Source organism: Vulpes lagopus, chromosome 9 (genome assembly GCF_018345385.1).
Source record: "Vulpes lagopus strain Blue_001 chromosome 9, ASM1834538v1, whole genome shotgun sequence".
NCBI classification, from domain to species: Eukaryota; Metazoa; Chordata; class Mammalia; order Carnivora; family Canidae; genus Vulpes; species Vulpes lagopus.
Window position 1 is genome coordinate 30,853,685 of NC_054832.1, and position 23,106 is coordinate 30,876,790.

The 23,106-nt window shown below is 38.9% G+C and overlaps 1 protein-coding gene across 10 annotated transcripts in view; it reads right to left on the reverse strand.

Moving 5' to 3' along the window:
• Positions 1–23,106, reverse strand: part of OXR1 (oxidation resistance 1) — a 461,178-nt gene that overhangs the window by 73,409 nt on the left and 364,663 nt on the right. Inside the window, exon 1 of one of the 10 annotated variants that reach the window (XM_041769237.1) lies at positions 6,455–7,006. The exons of 8 other annotated variants lie outside the window; for them this stretch is intronic. In XM_041769237.1, coding sequence (XP_041625171.1) covers positions 6,455–6,653 — 199 coding nt within the window. In that variant the 5' untranslated portion in view covers positions 6,654–7,006. Of the gene's footprint in view, positions 1–6,454; positions 7,007–23,106 lie in introns of those variants that run through there. One more of the 10 variants, XM_041769241.1, reaches the window with a different exon arrangement.

The window sequence follows — 23,106 nt, forward strand, 5'->3', positions numbered from 1 at the left end:
AAAAGACAAAAACACAAAAGCTCACTGAGGCTTAGTAATTTGATTGAGAGAAATAGTATTGAGGAAAATAGTGGGGTTTTTTTAAACCCTACTTACACATTAGAATCACCTGAGAAACTTAAAAGTAGTTGAAGTCCTAATTGTAGAGATTTTGATTTATGATCTAAAACCTTTGATTATGCCAGTTTACAGAGATCTCACGCTAAGAGCGGGGTCTTACTATCAGAATTTTAAAAATCTACCAGGGAATTCTAACGTACAGCCAGTATTGAGACTCACTACAATAGAAGAGTGCTTTCCAATGAAACTTTCTGAAATGACAGAAGTAGTTTATACCTGCATTATCAAATATGGTAGCCACTAGCCTTGAGGCTTTGAGTGCTTGAAATATGGTGAGAATGAAAAATAAATTTTTAATTTTACTTAATTAAAATTCTACTTCTGCAGAAAACTCTATAGAGTAGCACTGCTCTAGAAAATCTAAAATGGAGAGCATTTGCTGTTATGATCTAAAATCTGTAGTTTATAATCTGGCACCTGCCCCTCAATTAAGACACACGATAACTGCATATTTGGATTAATTGCTTTGGCCCTGTCACAACTGCTTTTATTAACTTGCATTTTGTTATTGTACCACTGAACCTCACTAAAGAATGGTGTTAAAAAATAGCTTTTCGAAATTAGAGGCTACATTTACTTATAAAAATGGTAAGGATACTTTTTGCTACAATAGAGTCCCATGAGAACTTTTTCTCATTATTCTATCCTGAATAGTGATATCCCTGCAATGAATGGAGTTTTCAACAACGATGGAAATGTTGTTATTATAGTAGCCACTAGACAAATGTGACTATTAAGCACTTGAAATGTGAATAATGAGGAACTGTGTTGAGGAATTTGGATTATAGACTCTATTTCTGCATTGTCCTGTATGACAGAAGTCAGGCATATGTGATGGCTCTTTTAGTTTAAGTAAAATTAAAAATTTAGTTTGTGCTTCTCTTGCCTGTAGAGGCAACAGGCTTATCTTAGGGACACTGATTTATGTCTGATCATATTTCCCTTTTTTTCACTGCTAGAAAACAAAGGCAAAATTTTGGCCTTTCTCTAACCCATGAAATTTGACCATAAAATATGCCCCCTTTTTTTTTTCAACAAAATTTATCAAGAGTCTCTTAATGTAAGTTTGTTGGTGACCATGAAGAGAGACTTTATAAACAAAAGAACTATTTGCAGTTACTTTATTTTTTAATTAATGTTTGATTTATTAAAGGACAAATATATAAACCTAGCTTTTCTTTAAGCCTTCAACTATAAAGAACATTTTATTTTTAAATCTAGTAACTTCTAACACACTTCCCAAGGTGCTTTTGATAGCTGATGGAATAAAACAGAAAACAAACTAAATATCCTTAAAGAATCCTATTTATAAACCTGAGGAGTTAAATTTTCTCACATAAACTGCATTTACAAATTTACCGTATTCAATATTAAACACTTTAATTGGCTCTAACAAAGACATCTAAGAATATTAACTGTAGGTAAATTCATTAGAATAAAGTTTGAAATATAATTAAGTTCTAAATATTCTCAGAGCTAAATTTAGCCAAATACTTAAACCTTGCAATTTAAAAAACAATTACACAAATAAAATGTATTTACAAGACTAATTTGTATGTACTCTAGTAGACCTAATTCTCTGAAACACAATCTGGGGGAGGGGATAGCCAGCAGGCACTCTCATACAAGGGCAGGGGAGAGGCAGAGGGAGAGAGAATCTTAAGCAGACTCTGTGATGAGCATGGAGCCTGATGCAGGGCTTAATCTCACAATCTCACCTGAGATCATGACCTGAGCCAAAATCAAGAATTGGACATCTAACCGACTGAGCAATACAAATGCCCCTAAAACACAGTATTTTAAAGGGCAAATACACTGATTATTCCTAAACTTAATTCAAAAATATTAATATTAAGCACTTAATAAATGAAATTTATTCTCTATATTTACTTTTAACCTTACCATGGATAAAAGACCCACTAAGTAGTGATTCTCAAAGTGAGATCCTTAGATCATATGAAGGAAAGCAGTAATTCTCAAAGTGTGGTCCTCAGACCAGCAGCACCAGCATTACTTGGTAAACTATTAGAAATCCAAATCATGGAGCCTAATATAGAAGTACTAAATCAGAAGTTCTGGGGAAGGGGCCCATCATTTTTGTTCTAATGAGATTTTCAAGTGATTCTGACATACACTAAAGTCTGAGAATTACTGCTTTATTGTAGCGTCAAATATTCAGAGACTGTTTTGTCCGAAAACACAGATAACACAAGACTTCAGTTCAGAGATCCTGAGATGAGCAACAATTTTAAAATAGGGAAATATACCCTGAGAAGGAAACAATATGATGAGTTCAAACTTACCATCAGTTACCACTAGCAGACTAAGGTTATTTATCAAGGTGGAATTCTTCTCCTCCTCCCCGGCCCCCCACCACCACTTTAAGAAATGAGACTAAGAATGTAATCATCTAGGATCCTCCTCCTCCACTGACCAACACTGTGAGTCTTGTTTTTTTTTTCTTAAATAGTTTTTGCAATAACTGGTCCTCCAAATCTTTTAGAGGCACTTGGTCTTTCATGTGTTCAAGATAAACTATTATCTAACTCTTATGTGTAATCAACATCTGCAATTTCTAATCTCTTCATTGGATTTTGCTTTTTCAGCTCATTTTAATATATTTCTAATCCTAAAGAAGCTTCAATGACAACCCGTCCTATTCTTTACCTAATTTAACTTGTTTTAATTTATCACACATGATAGAGCTCTGCATTCTTCTCACGTTTTTTTTTTCCCCCTGTCTGACAGGGCCATCACTCTTATAAATATTAAGATATCACCAGAATCTATTCTACATCCCTTCTTTCTTTGTCTGGCTCAGTTTCTTCATCAGGAAAATGAGTAACAGTACCTATCTTATAGAGTTGTTATTAGGATTAAATATTTTCTAGTGCCTGCTCAAGGTTCCTGGCAACTAGTATTCTTGTTGCTGTTCCTCCTGAAAGATAGTGTTTTAATCACTAAAGCTAAGTGAAAATAAATTTTAAATAGGACTGAAATGTGTTTAAAGTATACTGTCACAGAGTTGACATAGCAGGATAGCTTATGATAATAACTATATCACAGAAAGTTGAGACTTAAACTTGATAAACCTAATTATTTACACTTATTTATTACTATTATAATCTAGTAACATGATTACTTTTAAAAGCTAAGTAAAGTAAATCAGAGAAAGACAAATACCATATGATTTCCCTCATGTGGAATTTAAGAACAAAACAGATGAACATGGGGAAAGGAGGGAAAAATAAGATGAAATCAGAGAGGGAGACAAACCGTAAAAGACTCTTTACAGGAAACAAACTGAGGGTTGCTGGAGGAGAGGTGGGTAGGGGGTTGGGGTAAGTGGGTGACAGGGAGTAAGGAGGGCACTTGATGTAATGAGTACTGGGTGTTATATGCAACTGATGAATCACGAAACTACTTCTGAAACTAGTAATACACTATATGTTAATTAATTGATTTTAAACTAAAAAAAAAATTTTTAAAGGCTGCATAGTATAGGTTATGGTCATGCTCCCTAACAAGAGCTATACTCAAGGTCCAAATATTTTTCTTGAATCAAGTCATAATTTACTCTCTAGGCAGAAACAAGAATTGCATCATAAGATTTTTTTTTTTTGTAATTATTATCGACTAGAGAGATGGTGTGATAAGCTCCTTAATGTGTCTAAGTCTCAATTATGGTTTTCTTGGGGGGAGACTATAAAATGTTGGAGTCAGAAAACACTAAAAGATAGTAGCAAAAGGAGCCACCTAGGAGAGTAAAGGAATCAAACACTAACTAGTCCAGTAAGTGGTTTATTTATAGAAAGAGCAGAATCAAAAACATTTGACCAAAATCTTACCTAATTCATTCTTAATACATCAACAGTAAAGCTATTTTATCAACTGAACACAAAATGGGGCAAGATCACTACAACAAATGGGGTCCTGGAGTGCAGCCAATTAACAAGTGGGGATGTGTCTGTACAAGAAATACTGCGATATTTAAAGGACATTTTAAAGAACTAAAGGAAGGGTGAGACAATAGGAAACTTAAGCAGCTGTTATAAAAATCTGAAATAAAGGTAGTCACAAGCAGAAAGGGCAAAATAAATCTTTCAAACAGACTGACAGATATTCATTCTGAAAGACAAATACAAAAAAAAAAAAAAAATCCTATAGCCAAAATCCACTGGGTAGCCAGAAATAGAAATAAAGCATCGTTTATTTTCCACTTGTATGTATGTGTTGCCTCTCAACGGAGTCAATCTAGGAAACTATACTTATTCTAAAAATGGTGATCAAACTATTGCTGGGTCAAATTACTTCTTGAACTACCTTCAGAACTCTGTAGGCATAACTTCATAGATCCACAACGTTTTTACACCAAATACTATTTTCTAGCTTTACTGCCCATCATATTCACTGGCTGTGATCTAAATGAAAAAGGGCTCTAAAACTGAGAACCTTTGGGATCATCTAATTAGTCTCATTTACAAACAAGAAAAGATAGGCCCAAAGAGATTAAGTAAATGTACAAATTCTTTCAGCAAGTTAATGATAGGATCTCCTGCACACCTGACTGTGGTCATAACTAGGACATCACAAGGCCTCTCTAACTTGTGTCAGACACCTGGGAGCACCATAAATATTAAACAATGTGCCGTGGGGATCCCTGGGTGGCGCAGCGGTTTGGCGCCTGCCTTTGGCCCAGGGCGCGATCCTGGAGACCCGGGATCGAGTCCCACATCGGGCTCCCGGTGCATGGAGCCCGCTTCTCCCTCTGCCTGTGTCTCTGCCTCTCTCTCTCTCTCTCTCTGTGACTATCATAAAAAAAAAAAAAAACAAAAAAACAAAAAAAAAAAAACAATGTGCCGTGACCTGATAAGGCAGCTTCAACAGAAGAGGAATTTTAAAACTGCAACTCTGAAGGAGAGTGTCAGATATAGCAGTCTGCTCAATAAATGTCTTAGAATGAATAAATCTGATATATATGTTTGGGCTCATTAAAATACTGATCATATTCCTTACTGGTTGAATCATATCACATATTTCTGAATTGTACATCTATCTAGAGGCTAGTCAAGTCACCTATGAACTGTTTTCAATCAAGCAACTAAAGATTCATTTTAAAAAATCCTTTATTCTAACACTTTAAAAGTTCAGTCCTCATCCTTGGTCCTACCTTCAGGAGAATTCTGCATCTGGTTAACATTCTTCAAAGCAGATATATAGGATCCCCTCCTTTTCCATTTTTAATTCCATAAACAGAAATTCTAAAGATATGTTAAGGAAAGTGAGGAAAAATTATTTTAAGGGGGCAATGCTATAATTAAGATTTTTAACGTCCAAGTTTCTTCAAAGTTTAAATCACACACCTACACACACAGATCAACAGATGTCTCCACTGTTTCACTGCTTTAAAATGAGTGGCAAGATGTGGGGTTATGGATAGATTTTAAACTCCGTGAGCTTTTCTCTATTTTCTAAACGCCCTAATGCTAAGTCTACTCTCGTAACACCAAAATGCATATTAAAACAACTAACAAAGATAAAATAGAAAAGACTAGGTCTGCTGCTTAGTCAGAGGCCAATGACACTGGAGAAGTTCTCTTACGGAATACCTCTTCAGCGAGCGCTTTTTAAGATTCCGTGAGACATCAGTACCGGGCCTTTATGACTGTTTTTGTTTTGTTTTGTTTGAAAGAACGGTACGAAGACGTATGATGAAAAAAAAAAAAAAAGGCTAACACAAGAGCGGGTAGAGAGGTCGCTGAGGGGAAAAAAGTCTCTAAGTTCTGCCATCTCGACACCACAGTCCATGGCACAAAAATCAACCCAGGTTCCAGTGTAAACTCCGCATTCTCTTCCGACGTAACCTAAGTGCTGCAGCCTGAAGCCTGCCGCCCTGACGCTCGCCAACCGCCAAGGAACAGCGCTGACCCGACCGCGACCGAACCCGCCGCCGCGCTCTCCATTACCTCAAAGAAAAAACACCCGCATCATAATCGGTGCGAGAGTCACCTCCCCGTGGGAGGGAAAAGAGAAAAAGAAAAAAGAAAAAAAAAGAATGGGTCCCCTCGTCCAAATACTCGGCGGGGTGAAGAAAGCGGAGTGTAGATAAAGCAGGAAGAGCAGAGCAGCAACAGCGACGACGCAGCCCGCAGCAGGTCTTCCGTCCCGGGCGCCGCGGGCCTCCCCCCCGCCTCCCGCCCCGCCCCGCCCCCGCCTCGCGCCTCGCGCCTCCCGCCTCGCGCTCACCTGCCAACGCCCCGCCGCGCGCCCCCCGCCCCACCCCCCGCCCTCAGCCCGGTCGGCCGCGCGGGAGGCGAAGGAAGGCTGGGCTCACCGGGTCCCTCCGGGCTGGACGGCGCCGGGGGCCGGCGGGGCGGGGACCCGCACCCGGGGTCCCCCTGCGCGGGCTCCCTCAGGTAGTCCTCGAAGCGCACCTGCCGGGCTTCGCCGCCACCCCCGAAGCCCCACAGGCGGTTGGCAGTGCCCCGCAGGAGGCGCCCGCTCTTCCCCGTGAACGTGGTCAGGTAGTCCATGCTGCCGCGGGGCAGGCGCCCGGGAGGCCGCGGCGGCGGCGGCGGCGGCGGCGGCGGAGGCGGCGGCGGCCACTGGGTGCGCGCCCGCCCCTGCGACCCGACCCGGGGGCGGTGGCTCCGCGCGCCTCACAGGAGGCGGGGCGGGGGAGGGGGCTTCCTCGGCGTGGCCCGGGGGCGGACCATCCGGAAACGCGGTACCGGGGGATCGGGGCGAGCGGGGGCCGCCAAAAGTTTTTTGAAAAGTTGTTCTTGGGCTTCCAGACGCCACGTCAGGCAAAACTTCGCTTGTGAAGGAGGCGCGTTCTCCCCGGACAGAGGCGGGGCGACAAGCCGGCGGCGTTCAAGCAGGCCGGACCGGCCCTCCCCGCCCCTCCACCCCCCGTCCCGCGCCAGTGGAGCAGGCCTGCCCCGCCCCGCCCCGCCCCGCCGGGCCCCGCCGGGCCGCGCCGGCCGGACTTTCGGGACTGCAGTGGAGAGCGGGGCGGGCCAGCCGGGGGCCGAGCGGGGGCCGAGCGGGGGCCGAGCGGGGGCCGAGCGGGGGCCGAGCGGGGGCCGAGCGGGGGCCGAGCGGGCGCCAGGTGCTGCCCAGGGAGGCTCTGCTGGAGCTCCGCGACCCGGGGGGCTAGGAGGGCAGCGCAGCGCAGAGAGTTTCTGTGCGTGCGTGTGTTGGAGGAAGGGGCACCACTCAAACTTACGCAGTTGTGATTTTGGGGTGCTGCGTGGGGGCGGCGGGGAGGAGGGGAGGTTGTTTTTAGATAAAACTTCGTAATTAAAACAAAACCAACCTAAGTAAAAAATAAATTCCCCAAAATAACCAATCCAGATAAAATGCTTTTTTTACGAAGCATTACGAGCACACTCGAAGGAAAAAGCATTCATAGGCAACGTTTTCAGTTCCTTGTGGCGTTATGAACTGATAAGAGTTTGACATGCCATGAATCTGGGCCCCTAAAGCAAGGTAATTAAGGGCCTTAGTGTGCAACCTTATCCTCCCTTAGAGAAGAATCAATGACTTTGTTTTTCTAGAGTTCAACTTATTCATTTTTAATATTTTATTTAAATTCAGTTTGCCAACATACAGTAGAACCCCCAGTGCTCATCCCATCTTGTACTCGCCTTTAAAGCCTGCACCCGGTGACGCCACCCCCCACCCCCCTCCCCTTCTGCAGCCCCATCCCCCATCCTCCTCCCCTTCTGCAACCCCATCTCCCACCCCCTCCCCTTCTGCGTCCCTTGATGTTTCCCAGAGTTAGGAGTCACTTCTCATGGTTTCTCTTCCTCTCTAATTTTTCCCCACTCAGTTTCCCTCCTTTCCCTTGCAGTCCGTATAAATCAATTTTGACATTTACTTGATTTTGTTTCTGTGAGATCTGATTATTCTCTTCCTTTCACATCTATACCACTTCTAGTTTTTTGCACGCATTAAATAAATAAGCCTTCTTTCTTGGAATTACTAACTTATTACAGTATATGAAGAAAAGGTGTGAATTGGTTAAGAGTCGAAGATTTAATCATGTGTGAATTAGTTAAGAGTTGAAAATTTAGTCATACCAAATAATGGAGTCCAGAAAATCCTTCAGGAACTCAAGCGTTTTGCCAAACCATAAAGATTATCCCCTTCTTCCCTTTTTCTAATTGATACTTTTCCCCCATCATCACCTTTTCAGCTTAAATTCTTACTAGAAAAATTTCACCATTCTAACAACAGCATTACCTTTATACCTGATTAAAAAGACAGAATGTTTGGGCTATACCCCCAGAGTATAACTCCAGTGTTTGTGAAAAGGGATCCTGGAATCTGCATATCCAGCAAACATCCATTCAGATGTTTTGGACCTCCTACTAGACACATCTGGTAGAATGGTAAGTGGCTCCTAGTTTTTCTGAGATTTCCTTTTGATAAGGAAGCATAACCACCCTTAGCACCACTTCTAAAATCTCACAGAAGCTCAGTAAGCTTAAAAATCTAATTGGAATGACTTAGGTCTAATTCTGATTAAACTGAAATTCTTTTTCTAAAGTATGTTTTATGTCTTTAAATTTATCATTTAGTTCGTGATAATCATATCCAAAATAGTGTCTGAGTTTTTTATAGTTGATTAAATATGCACTTTTATATCCAACCTCAGCAGGAACCTATACTCTATCAGTTCAAATACAGGTTTATAGGCAGTTAACCCATCTTTTTTTTTTTTCTTCGTTTCATGGAAAGCTACAGCTGCTGGAGAAAAATGTATAACCTTGATGATTAAGTGCTTTACAAATTTTGATTTAAACACAACTAAAGACCATAATGTCTCCAATATCCTTTTATGCATATAATCAGCTTTCTTTTTTATTTGTTTTCTGAACCATCACTATTCTCCTGAAGTTACTAAATTCATCACTCCAATATGTTATTTTGCCTTCTGCATGAGAAGTCATAGGCCACCAAATATGAACACTCTCACTTTTTTTTCCCTTTTTCTTTTCCATCTACAATAACCTCATCTTCACTATTTTGCCTCAGAAGGAAATCTTTACTTCTGTCCATGCCATTCCCTCCAAATTAACTCTTTAGTTATTTTTTATGTATGAGAGAGAGCTCACAAATGGGAGGTGGGGGGTAAGGAGGGGAGAATGGGAAGTGGGGCAAGGTGGGGCAGAGGGACAAGCAGATTCTCCCCTGAGTGGGGCTGGATCCCAGGAACCTGAGATCCTGACCTAAGCCCAAAGCAGACGCTTAACCAACTGAGCCACCCAGGCACCCCTCAAAATTAACTCTTGATCTTAGTCTGGTTTATATGATATTTGACTTGTCAGCATTATGACTCCTCTCTTGTATTATTTTCTCTCTCTCCACTCCACTCTGGTTCCTTTCCCTTTTCCTACCTATATCATTCACATAAATCCTTCATCCTTAAAAAAAAAAAAAAAAAAAGTTTCTTTATACCATGCCTGCCTCCTCCAGCAACCTTTGCCTCATTTTAAAATACTTTTATTTACATATGATTTACAAGCCATGTAATTCATCTGTTAAAGATATACAATCAATGGATGTTGTATATTTACACAGTTGTTAAACCATCACCAAAATCTAATTTTTCAACACTTCTCTCACCCTAAAAAAGATATTTCTTTCCTCTTTGCAGTCACTCCTCATGCCCACACCCAGGAGTTGGTGACCACTAGTCTATCATTCGTCTTTATGGCTTTACCTTTTATAAATATTTCATACATATGGAATTATATAATACCTGACTTCTTTCACTTAGCATGTTTCTGAGGTTTATTCATGTTATAGCATTTATTAGTATTTCAATCCTTTCTATTGCAAATAATATGCCACTGTATGGATATATCACATTTTATTCATTCATAAGGTGATGGATAATTGGACTGATCTCATTTTTTGGCTATTATGAATAATGCTGCTATGAACATCTCTGTACAAATTTTTGTGGACATATGTTTTCATTTCCCTATATGTATAATAGTATCAGTTTACGGTCTACAAAATGATAATTTAATACAAGTATGTATTGCAAAATGATTACCACAATAAAGTTAGTTAACACCTCCATCAATGCACGCAATTACTTTTTTTGTTTGTGTGGTGAGAACATTTAAGTTTTACTCTTTTGGTAATATTCAAGCATGCAGTCACCATGCCATACGTTGGAACCTCAGAACTTACTCATCTTAAAATTGGAAGTTTATATTATTTGAACAACATTTCTCCATTAATCCCAACCCCAATTCCCTGGCAACCGCTATTCGAACCTCTGTTTCTATGAGTGCACCTTTTTCAGATTCTGCATGTAAGCGAGATCATACAGTATTTGTCTTTCTTTGACTTTTGTTTCACTTAGCATAATGCCCTCAAGGTTCATCCATGTTGTTGCAAGTGATAGGATTTCCTTTTTTTAAATGACTAATATTTCTCTCTCTCTCTCTCTCTCTGTGTATGATATTTTCTTTATCCATTCATCCAGTGATGGACATTTAGGTTGTTTCCAAGTCTTGACTATTGTGCATAATGTTGTAGTGAACATGGAAGTGCAGATAAATCTTCAAGATAGTGATTTCATTTCCTTTATAGATATATACCCAGAAGTAAAATTGCTAGATCATATGGTAGTTCTAGATTTACTTTTTTGAGGACCCTCCATACTGTTTTCCACAGTGGCTGCACTAATTTATATTCCTACCAATAGTGCACAGGGTTCCCTTTTGTCCACGTCCTTACCAACAGCTGCTATCTCTTATTGTTTTGATAGGCAGTGATTTTAACAGGTGTGAGGTGATATCTCATTGTGTTTTGATTTGCATTTTTCTGGTGATTAGTGATATTGAACATCTTTCCATGTTTCTGTTGGCCATTTTTATGTCTTCTTTAGAAAAATGTTTGTCGAAGTATTCTGCCCATTTGTTTTCATTGGCTTTTTTTTTTTTTTTTTGCTATTGAATTATCAATTCCTTATGTATTTTGGATATTAACCCCTTATCAGATAAATGGTTTGCAAAGGTTTTCTCTCATTCTTTAGGTTGGGTTTTCATTTTATTGGTGGTTTCCTTAGCTGTGCAGAAGCTTTTTAGTTTGATGTAGTCCTACTGGTTTATTTTTGTTTTTGTTGCTTGCCCTTTTGGTATCATATCCAAAAAATCATTGCTAAGATCAATGTCAAGGAGCTTTTGTCCGTGTGCTTTCTTCTGGGAGTTTTACAGTTTCAGGTTTCACATTTGCGTCTTTAATCCATTTCATGTTACTTTTTGTGTATGATGTAAGTTAGGAATTCAATTTCATTCTTTTGTGAATATCCAGTTTACCCAACATCATTTGTTAAAGAGATTGTCCTTTCCCCGGTGAGTATTCTTGGCTCCCTTGCCAAATGTTAGTTGATAGCATATGGATGGTTTATTTCTGGGCCTTGATACTGTTCTGATTACTATAGCTTTGTAATATAATTTAAAATCAGGAAGTATGATGTGTCCACTTTTCTTCTTTCTCAGGATTGGCTATTTGAGGTCTTTTGCAATTCCATATTAATTTTTAGGATTGTTTTATTTCTGTAAAAAATGCCATTGGACTTTTGAAGGGATTGCATTGAATATGTAGAACACTATAGGTGGTAAAGGCGTTTTAACAATATTGCTCTAATACATGAACACAGAATACCTTTCCGTTTATTTGTATGTTCAATTTCTTTCCTTAATGTTCTGATAGTTTTCAGAGCAGAGATCTTTCACCCCCTTGGTTAAGTTTATTGCTAAGTATTTTGCTACTTTTGATGCTATTTTAAGTGGGATTGTTTGCTTGCTTTCCCTTTTGGATAGTTCATGGTTAGTCTAAATGAACGCAACTGATGTTCTATGTTGATCTGAATCCTGCAAATCTATTAAAATCATTTATTAGTTCTAACAGTATCTTCATGGAGTCTTTAGGATTTTCTATATATAGGATCATATCATCTGTGAATAGAGACAATTGTATTTCTTCCTTCCATGTTTGCTTGCCTTTTCTTTCTTTGTCTTGCCTAAATGCTCTGGCTAGAACTTCCAGTACTGTGTTGAATATGAGTGGTGAGAATGGGCAACCCTGTCTTCCTGACCTTAGAGGAAAAGCTTTCAAAGTTTCACCATTGAGTGTGATGTTAAGGGGCTTGTCATATTTATGGCCTTTATTAGGTTGAGGTACATTTCTTCCACACCTGATTTATTGAGAGCTTTTGCCATGGTAGGATACTGAATTTTGTCAATTATTTTTCTGCATCTTCTGAGGTGATTTTATAATTTTTATTTTTCATTCTATTAATGTGGTATATGACATCTATTGATTTGCATATATTAAACCATTCTTGCATCTCAGGGTTAAATCCCACATAATCATGGTACATGGTCTTTCTAATATGCTATTGAATTTGGTTTGCTAATATTTTGTTAAAAATGTTTGCATCTGTATTAATCAGAGATATTGTCCCGTAGTTTTCTTTTCTTGTGGAATTCCTATCTGGCATTGGTATTAGAGTAATGCTGGCCTCATAAAATGAGTGTTGGGAGTGTTCCCCCCTCTCCCATTTTTTGGAAAAGTTTAAGAAGAACTGGTGTTAATTCTTCCTTAAATTTTTGGCAGAATTCTCCACTGAAACCATCTGGTCCTGGGTTTTTCCTTTTTTTGAGGTGTTTTTGATTACTGATTCAGTCTCCTTACTCATGTTTGGTCTGTTAAGATTTTCTATTTCTTCATCATTCAATTTTAGCAGGTTGTATGTTTCTAGGAATTTATCATTTCTTCCAGGTAATCCAGTTCTGGGCATACTGATCTCTTATGAACCTTTAGATTTGTGTGTTGTTGATTGTAATGTCTCCTTTTTCATTTCTAAATTTATTTATAGCTGTTTACCTTTTTTTTCCCCCTTAGTCCAGCTGAAGGTTTGTCACTTTTGTCTTTTCAGAAAACCAACTCTTAGTTTCATTGGTCTTTTCTATTGTTTTTCTGGTCTCTATTTCATTTATCTGCTCTGCTCTTTACTAGTTCCTTCCTTCTAACTTTTGAATGAAGTTTGTTCTTCTTTTCCTTCTTTTGTTCCTTGAGGTATAAAGTTAGGTTGCTTATTTGAGCTCTTTCTTTTTTCTTAAAATTTTCTATAAAATACCCTCTTAGTACTGATTTTGCTATTTCTAATAGTTTGGGTATGTTTTGTTTTCTTTTTTTTTTTTTTTTTTTTTTTTTTTTTTTTTAAATTTTTTATTTATTTTATGATAGTCACAGAGAGAGAGAGAGAGAGAGAGAGAGAGAGAGGCAGAGACATAGGCAGAGGGAGAAGCAGGCTCCATGCACCGGGAGCCCGACGTGGGATTTGATCCCGGGTCTCCAGGATCGCGCCCTGGGCCAAAGGCAGGCGCCAAACCGCTGCGCCACCCAGGGATCCCTGTTTTGTTTTCATTTTCATTTGTTTTAAGATACTTTTTGATCTCCCCTTTGGCCCATTGGTTGCTCAAGAGTGTGTTGTTCAGTTTACAAATATTTAAGAATTATGAATGTTTCCAGTTTTCTTACTGTTATTGATTTCTACTTTCATACTATTGTGGTTGGGGAAAGATATTTTATATAATTTCAACCCTTTTAAATTTGCTGAGACTTGTTTTGACCTAAGATATGATCTGTTCCGGAGAATATTCAGTATGCACTTGAGAAGAATGTGTATTCTGCTGCTATTGGACGTTATGTTCTGTATTTGCCTGTTAGGTCCATTTGGCCTAAAGTATATTTTAAAACCAATGTTTCCTAATTGATTTTCTGCTAGACTAATCCATCCATTGTTGATTGTGGGATATTAATCCCTTATTATTATTGTATTGTTATCTGTCTCTCCCTTCACATGTGTTAATATTTGTAAAAATATATTTAGATGCTCCAAAATGGGTATATCTATATTAATGATTAGTATATTTTCCTAATGAACTGACACCTTTGTCATTTTATAATGACCTTCTTTGTCTCTCATGGTTTTTTACTTAAACCTATTTTGTCTACTTTGAGTATAGCTATTCTTGCTCTCTTTTGCTTTCCATTTGCACAGAATATCCTTTTCCATCTCTTCACCTGTAGTCTTTATGATTCCTGAAGTTAATATGAGTCTCTTGTGGGCAGCATATAGTTGGATCTTGGTTTGTCTTTTTTTTTTTTTAATCTATTCAGCCACTCTCTACCTTTTGACTAGAGAATTTAATACACTTACATTTAAAGTAACAGGTAGAGACTTGAATAAGGGCTTACTGATGCTGTATTATTGTTTTCTGATTGTTACTTAGTTCCTTTGGACCTTTCTCTTTTGCTGTCTTCCTTTGTAAATTGAGGGATTTCCACAGTGATATTCTTGTATTTCCTTCTTTTTATCTTTTGAGTATCTACTCTAGGTTTTTGCTTTGTAGTTACCATGAGTTTTACATAAAACAAAATAGCTTTTTAAGCTGAAAACTTAATTTCAATAGCATGTAAAGATTCTACAATTTTACTCCTCCCCCTTTTGTTTTTGATATTTCAGTTTACCTCTGTATTGTGTATCCATCAACAAATTATTAAGCCATACTTATTTTTAATACTTTTGTCCTTTAACCTTTTTACTAGAGATGTGATTAATATATCACCATGTTACAATCTTAGAGTACTCTAAATTTTACTATATACTTATCTTTATCATTGTCTTTTATATTTTAATTGTTTTTTTTTAAGATTTTTTATTTATTTATTTAGAGAGAGAAAGAGAGAGAGAGAGGCAGAGACACAGGCAGAGGGAGAAGCAGGCTCCATGGAGGGAGCCCAACGTGGGGACTGGATCCCGGGTCTACCAGGATCACACCCCCAGGCTGCAGGCGGCGCTAAACCGCTGCGCCACTGGGGCTGCCCTATTTTCATTGTTTTTATGTTCTCAATTAGTATTTTTTCATTTCAGCTTGAAGAACTCCTGTTAGCATTTTTTTTGTTGTTGTGTTAAAGCCTGTAAAATCTAACTGGCAACTATTTTATGGGATAGAAATGTCAGCACTCAAATTTCTGATGTGATCTGTAGAACCACTGATTGAATCAATAAAGTGGACAGACAGTAAGCTAAGAGGTTTTCTAAGTGTTAAGAAACAAAGGAATGAATCTATTTTTCACTTAATCTATCTGCATCTGTTAGTGAACCTACAGCTAAACTTGGTGTGTAGCCAAACTGGTTAAAGCTTGACATTAACGCTTTCTGTATTCAAAGTCTTGATGATTTTTTCTCCACTAAAAGGGTGGCACTAGCATTCAAACTTATCATATGAGACTGTCACTTGTGTCAAAATTATCACAGAGCGGAAGAGTATACGTTGTTGTTTGGATACAACCATGATCAAAGCATGAACAGTATATGGCAACGATTCAATTTAACAGAATGGGAAAGAACTTAATATTAAGAACAAATTCCCCTGTAGTAGATGCCAATCCAGGATATGACCATCACAAACCCTACTAAAAACCAAGTGATTTTTGGTCAATTTGAAAACTGTCTAAAAAGTGTTAACAACTACACTTGTCAGAAAAAAAATAAACATATGTAAGTAATCAAATCAAGCAAGGACCTAGGAATAGCATCATTGAGAATTGTAATTGAAACTTAAGTCACAATAACTCATATCAACTTGCCATATACTTATTTGAGGACTATTTTTATATCCTATCAAAGATTACATTATATTAATTACAGCTCAAATACTCCATATCTGAATGTGGCAGCTTCTGACTCTGGATCAATTTCGCTTAGCTCATTGAATGAGTGCCAAGAGATATTAGCATTTATATCCAAAGTTGTGAAAACTTAACAAGGCTTTGAAAGTCTTTGGGATCAATAGCCAATCAAAATCCCCACAGAGGAGTGTTACGGTATGAAGGCAAATATTTACAGTCTCTTTCCACTGCAGATTTCTTTTTCTGTCTGTACTGTGTGGTGTTGTAGTACAGTGTTTATTTCTACAGATGTGACTAAGTGTGTAGCCATGAAGTAGTCTACTCTTTATCTCTATCTCTGATGCAGGACTCAATCCCAGGACCCCAGGACCACACTCTGAGCCAAAGACAGATGCTCAACCACTGAGCCACCCAGGCGTACTGCTTTTCCTCTACTTTAAAAACACTCCTTGTTCACAGCAGCAGCTTTCTGTTGATAATGACAGTCAGCTGTGAAACCTTTTTCAAAATGCAAATTTCCCAACTATATCCCATACATACATTAATCCTACCTGCATTATAGGTATATTATAGGGATAATATATATCCAGGGTTGTAGGGTGGGGCTCAGGAGCCTACATTTTTCGATTATGAGCCATGTTTGAGACTTGCTCCTTTGTAGCTCTTCCAGGTGCTTCTGCATATTTGGCTTATGGGAATCACACATTACGTTCAAAATAAGGCCATACATAAGACTAGTTTTGGCAAGTACTGAGCAGAAGTGACGTATGTGTTTTATACACATATGTGTCAAGAACAGCCTCTGTTTAAAATCCAGGCAATGTTTACCACTCCAGATGCCTCTGCCCCTGCCTCAGCAATGAAGGATACTACGTGCTCCAGATGGTACAGCTACTAGGTGGGAATACCTGAGAAACTCTGTGGACCAGAACTCCTCCTCCCTAACCTCAACCTGAACTGGACCTGTAATATTGGCAAAAAACAGGTTGAGAAAGACACTAATTACAGCAAGCCACCCAGGTTCAGGGGTTCATTTGGCACTGTAGCGTAAGCTTATCCTACTCTGACTGATACAAGGGTGTTGCAAATGCTTCCTTTACATTTATTTTTCCCATATATACCAAATTAATATAGGTTCACCCCAGTAACTTAAAGTAGAGCATTCCTATGAAACCTTTCATCAGCCAAAATGGTAAAAAGGGAAGAAGCAATTACCATTAATTTATATGGAAAAAATGTTAAGCATTCCCAGAATAAACAAAAAACAAAAAATCCAAACCTCTCTGGTTTTACTGATATCTTAGGACACATCCTGCTAACAGATGCACAAAATAAATCGAGATAAAGATGCTCAGAGACACGGTTCAAGGTAGGATGGCTTGATGATGAGATGCTGAGTGTAATTCCATGGGGCAGGAGCTTGGCGGGCCTGCTCTCCCTGCTGGGGGTGAATGCTGCCTCTATAAATGCTTACTGCAAAACATGTGCTTAATGCTATTCTCACTGTTGCCTTTTGTTCATAGCAGCAAAAATCTTCTTTGGATTTCTTTTGGCTATCAAAAAGAAGTACTGATTAATGTAGGTAGGTCTTGTGTAAAGGTGAAGAAGTTTAAACCTACAGGGGGATACCTGTACCTTGAAGATTAGCTCATTTATGCTGTGACATCAGTACATTTTACTTCTAGACCTCTCGTCATTTTCATATTCTGAGGTTGCAAGACTATTAATTTTTTTATCATTTAAACCATGTATCTGAATAAGGATTTTCTCAACATTCACAAGCAAAAAGCAAACAACCAAAACACAGTAAGTATAATGCTGAGGCTCTGATGCTAACAAGAATCCATCCATCATACGTCATTCCCAGTTTAAAACTGGTGTTTCATTTACATCAGCCCAATTCTCTCAATATATGTCTTTATAATCAGAAAATATCATAAATTTGAACTTGTAGAATATACATATGCCCATAAAATGCCATTTTTATGTTTTATATATTGTTTTTTTTTAAAGATCTATTTATTTATGATAGACACAGTGAGAAGGAGAGAGAGAGAGGTAGAGACACAGGAGGAGGGCGAAGCAGGCTCCATGCCGGGAGCCCGACGTGGGACTCAATCCCGGGACTCCAGGATCACTCCCTGGGCCAAAGGCAGGCGCCAAACCACTGAGCCACCCAGGGGTCCCCCTATATATCGGTTTTATGTAAAACTTTATTAGAAAAAGTTTGAAAAGAATTGCTTTTAGAGCAACAGAGGGTAAGTACCAATTCTCTTTCACACAATGCCCTTAACATATTAATAGCAACCTTATTAGACCTGAGAGAGGCCTTGGTGTTTATCTAGTTGAGCCATTTATTTTCATTGATTTGTTAGCCAAGGCCCAGATTCATCAAATGAGTCTCAAGGTCATATACTTGAATCAGAACAGAGCCAGAAGACCCTAGGGTTTTCCTACAGGGAGTGCTACCACATGAAGGGCTCCATCTTTGGGCTGAGCAATTAATTGTGACTCTCAATTTACCCAAACATTTGTTAAAGTGGCATGATGTCCCATAAAGTCTTTTTCAGATGTGAAAGCTAAGTCAAACTATTGATTTGTTTTTGAGATTTAGCTTTTTTATCTGTAAAATAAGAGCAAGTAGTACCTATCTTATAGCTCTACTGGAAGAGAGCTTCTATTAGAAAGTATATCACTTATGTACAATGTGAGGGCCATTGTTCTTTGGCTTTACATGACTAAATTTAGATTTATTACCTTCAGATGTCAGTCTATACTTCTAGATCAGGATTCAGCAAAGTATCGTCCATGGATCAAATCTGGCCTGACATCTGTTTTTATAAATGTGGTTTTATTGGATCATAGCCACACCGGTTCACTTATGTATTGTCAGGGCCTGCTTTGGGGGCTACAGCAGTAGAGGTGACTAGTTATGACAAAGGCCATATGGACCAAAAGCCTAAAATATTTACTCCCTTGCTATGTTCAGAAAAAAATCTGTTGATTTACATTCTAGATTGCTGAGATAAGTTTTTAAAAGGATTTTATTTATTTGAGAGAGAGAGAGAAGGAGGGGGGGAGGCAGAGGGAGAAGGAGACTCCCTGCTGAGGAGAGAGCCCAATGTGGGGCTGACCCGAGGACCCTGAGATCATGACCTGAGCTGAAGACAGATGCTTAACCAACTGAGCCATCCAGGTGTACCTGCTGAGATCATTTTGAAACTACTCTTGATTCTTTTATCCATAGTATCATCCAATATCTCTTTCACTGGGTCAGCCATGCACTTGGCTCCATTTAGGCTGTTCACAGAAATGTTTAGTGAGACACAGGGAAGGAGAGGCCCATGGCATACCACGAGAGACCACCTTCATAGCTGACAATGATTACCATTCATCTGAAGAAGTATGAATCCACTAAATGATACTATCAGCCAGTTCTTAATTATCAACAATGTTGTGTATTTGTTAAATGCCTTTCTAATACGCAGAAGATAGGGTACAGACCCCCTTTTTCCCCTCCCAAGTGGTTTCAAATCTGTGTTGTTTCTGTACCCTTCAACTCCATTTCAGCCCCATTTTTTTGAAATCTCAACTAGTCACCTAGCTACAGGTTTCTGGCAGATCTACTATTGTCTGTGTAGAGATTGATTATTATTATTAAACCTGATTATTATTCTTCCTGGGTGCACTAAATTCCCCAGCTTTCTTTTCTTTTCTTTTCTTTTTTTTTTTTTTATTCATAGAGATGCAGAGAGAGAGAGAGAGAGGCAGAGACACAGGCAGAGGGAGAAACAGGCTCATGCAGAGAGCCTGACGTGGGACTCGATCCAGGGTCTCCAGATCACGCCCCGGGCTGCAGGCAGCACTAAACTGCTGCGCCACCGGGGCTGCCCCCAGCTTTCTTTTCAATCAGAGGTAGCCAAGTGACTAAGTTCTAGCCAATGGAAGGATTGCAAAAGTCATGTGTGCTCCTTCCAGGCCTGGCCCACCCACAAAAGCATCCCATTGGTAACCCACCATGGTCTTATCCTTCTCACAGCCTGGAAGTTGATGAGCATGGAGACCTGAGAGGCCATCTATTAAAGATGGCAAAATCACAGCTAGAAAGAACCAGGGTCCCCGAATCCATCCTTAGAGAGGAGCCACGCACCATTCCAAGAATACCGATTTTGGACTTGAACGTGAAATAAATTTCTATTGTATTTAAAACATTATATATGTGTTTTGATGTTTGTTATGAAAGAGAATGTAATTGTCAAAAATACACTTATCATTACTATTATATTACTGCCAAAATATCACAGGAAAATATCCTAATAACTCCATTTTCGAAACCAGGAGGTTACAATTCATGTAAAGTGGCTATGGGTTGTCTTTCACTATATGCTCACCTACTTTGGCCTAAACATGTCCATTTCACTATTTTTGTTTTGTATTCTAATAGCTCATTCTCCTTAATTGACAAAAATAAAGCAAAATAGGCATTACACTTGTTCTGCCTTTTAGTAATCTCTTACTGCACACTTTCCTAAAAGAGCCTCACATTTCCTTCTTGTTCTCTTAGTCTAGGCCTTCCCTTTTCAACAGAATGAACCGAGTTCGCTAGTTTCTTTACTGTTTCTAAAGCCTCACCCTCTGTTTTGGCCTGACCCTTTTTTTTTTTACAGTTTCTTGCCATCCTTACATTTGTCCCTGGTAATACGTCCTTCACGTTTTCATCTCTTCTAAGAGCTAAGTTCAGACAACGTCTTGTTAAGTCATGCTGCTTCCTCCCCATTTTGCTTTTTCATTAAGATTATTCATTACTTTGGTTTTCTTTGGAATGCTACCATCTCTCCTGAAGGCCTTAGTTTTAGTCTTTGAAATTAGATTAAAATGTCTTTTTTATTATCTGCCCCTTCCTACTATCGTTCAACTAGGACAGAGACTCCCTTTACTGCTTAGAACATGGCCTGGCACATAGTAGGCACACTAATATTATATTTGTTTAATAATTGAAATCATGTCTATCCTTTCTCTAAATCTGATACTAACTCACTTTTCTACAACCCAAGAATCAGATGTAATTAAGTTTAGCTTATTTCCTCTCTTCAATATTAAGGAGTACCAATTTTCAATACTTTTCTCTCAAAGAGTGATTCTCAGCCTTGGCTCCACATTTTAAGACTCCTGTGGAGCTTCTGAAAATCCCAATGCTCAGGCCACACTCTAAATGAATGAAATCCAAATTTCTCACAGGTAGGATACAGACCTCAGGGAAAGACACTTCCCAGGTGATTTCAGTGTGCAGTCAAGATTTAGAATCACTGCAGGATTCCTGTTGTTTCTGTAATAGTCTTTCCTTTTAGTGAAAATGAAGTCAAGACATCAGTAAATATTATGACATCATCTTGCAAGGGATTGTTAATAATAATGAACATTTATCAATTGTTTACTATGCCAGGCATTGTTCTGAGAGTTCTTTCATACCTTATTTCCTTTATACCTCACATCCACTCTGTGAAGGAGGTTAATGAACCCCTGTTTTGCCAACAAGATTATGGAGTCAGAGAGGTTAAGGAAAGTAACACTGTCATTTGGGTCAGTCAAGAGTCTCTTGGGTGTTTGCTTTTAACTTCCTGATACTACAGCACAAGGGTTATCAGTCATGGGCAATTTTGCCTCCCAGAAGGATGTCTAGATTAAAATATAGGCCTCTAGTTAAATTTGAATTTCAAAAAAATGACAAATAAGTTTAATACAAGTCTGGACCAAATATTACATGGGGCGTACTTATATGAAAAGTCACTTGCTGTTTATCAGAAATTCAAATTTACTGGGGCATCCTCTATTTTCACTAAAATAGAGTGAAATAGAGTTGCTTAAGCTGGCAACTCTACCCGCAGGGAATATTTAGCAATGTCTGGAGATATTTTTGGTTATCAAACTGAGGATGTGCTACTGGCATCTAGCAGGTTGAGGCCAAGGATGCTGTTTAAGACCTTATAATGCTCAATGCTCAAGACAGCTGCCACAACAGACCATCCATCTTCAAATGTAACTAGTGCCCAGGCTGAGATCTAGTGGATGTTGGGAAAGATTAACTACTCCCCCAAACTTCTCCCCACCCCCGTAACAGCATCATGCCTCTGGCAACTTTTATTTTTAACTTCATTTATTTTTTAAAAGATTTTATTTATTCATGAGAGACAAAGAGAAGAGAAGCAGATATAGGCAGAAGAAGTAGGTTCTCTGCAGGGAGCCTGATGTAGGAGGACTTGATCTTGGATCCAGGGATCACACCCTGAGCCAAAGGCAGATGGTCAACCGCTGAGCCACCCCTCTGGCAACTTTTATAGACTTCAGAAAGCTGCCTTTATCTATCTATCTATCTATCTATCTATCTATCTATCTATCTATCTATCATCTATCTATCATCTATCTATCTATCTTTATTTTATAGAGAGAGCAAGCACTAGTGTGCACACATGGGGAGAGGGAGAGAATCTTCAAGCAGACCCCCTGCTGAGTAAGGAGCCTGATACGGGGCTGGAGCTCATGACCCATGAGATCATAACCTGAGCTGAAACCAGGAGTCAGATGCTTAACCGACTAAGCCACCCAGGCACCCCAGAAAGTCTCATTTCATCCTGTGTCTAGCTATAATAATATGTAATATTCTTTTGCATTTGCACTCTAGTAAGGTGTGCCTGGAGATATCATTCATCTACTGCTCCTGGTGCCTCTTCATCTCGCTACAAAGAAGATGTGGGACAGGCTTTTGCCACTTCCTGACATATCTTCCTTTGCTTTCTCTTTCATCCCCACATTTTCAATTACAGCTTCAAAATCTATGTGGTTCCAGTTAAGACACTGTACTCTCTGAAGTCCTCCTTGGGCCAATTTGATTTAGCTGCAATTAGCACAGAAAAATCTGGGACTGAAAGAAAGGTGTGATAAAAGCCCATATGGCAAAAGGAGAAGATAGCTTCATGCAAAATGGTTTACTGCTAAGGGAATGATGTTTCTTTAGCTGGCAAATTTGTATGTTGTGAATGCCACTACCATGGTGGCAAGTTTTTGATAACCTCTAAGGTTGCGCTACCTAGCAGATGTTTTCTCAAAACTTTAGCAAAAGAATGTTGCAATGAATTTTATAAATGATTTATAAATTATTTTGTAAAACGTGCATATTAGCTTGTCATGAATAAATCTAAGTAAATGTACTTTATTATAGTGCATATTTTCTTGTTTGATTTTGGAGCCTGTAAAAAAGCG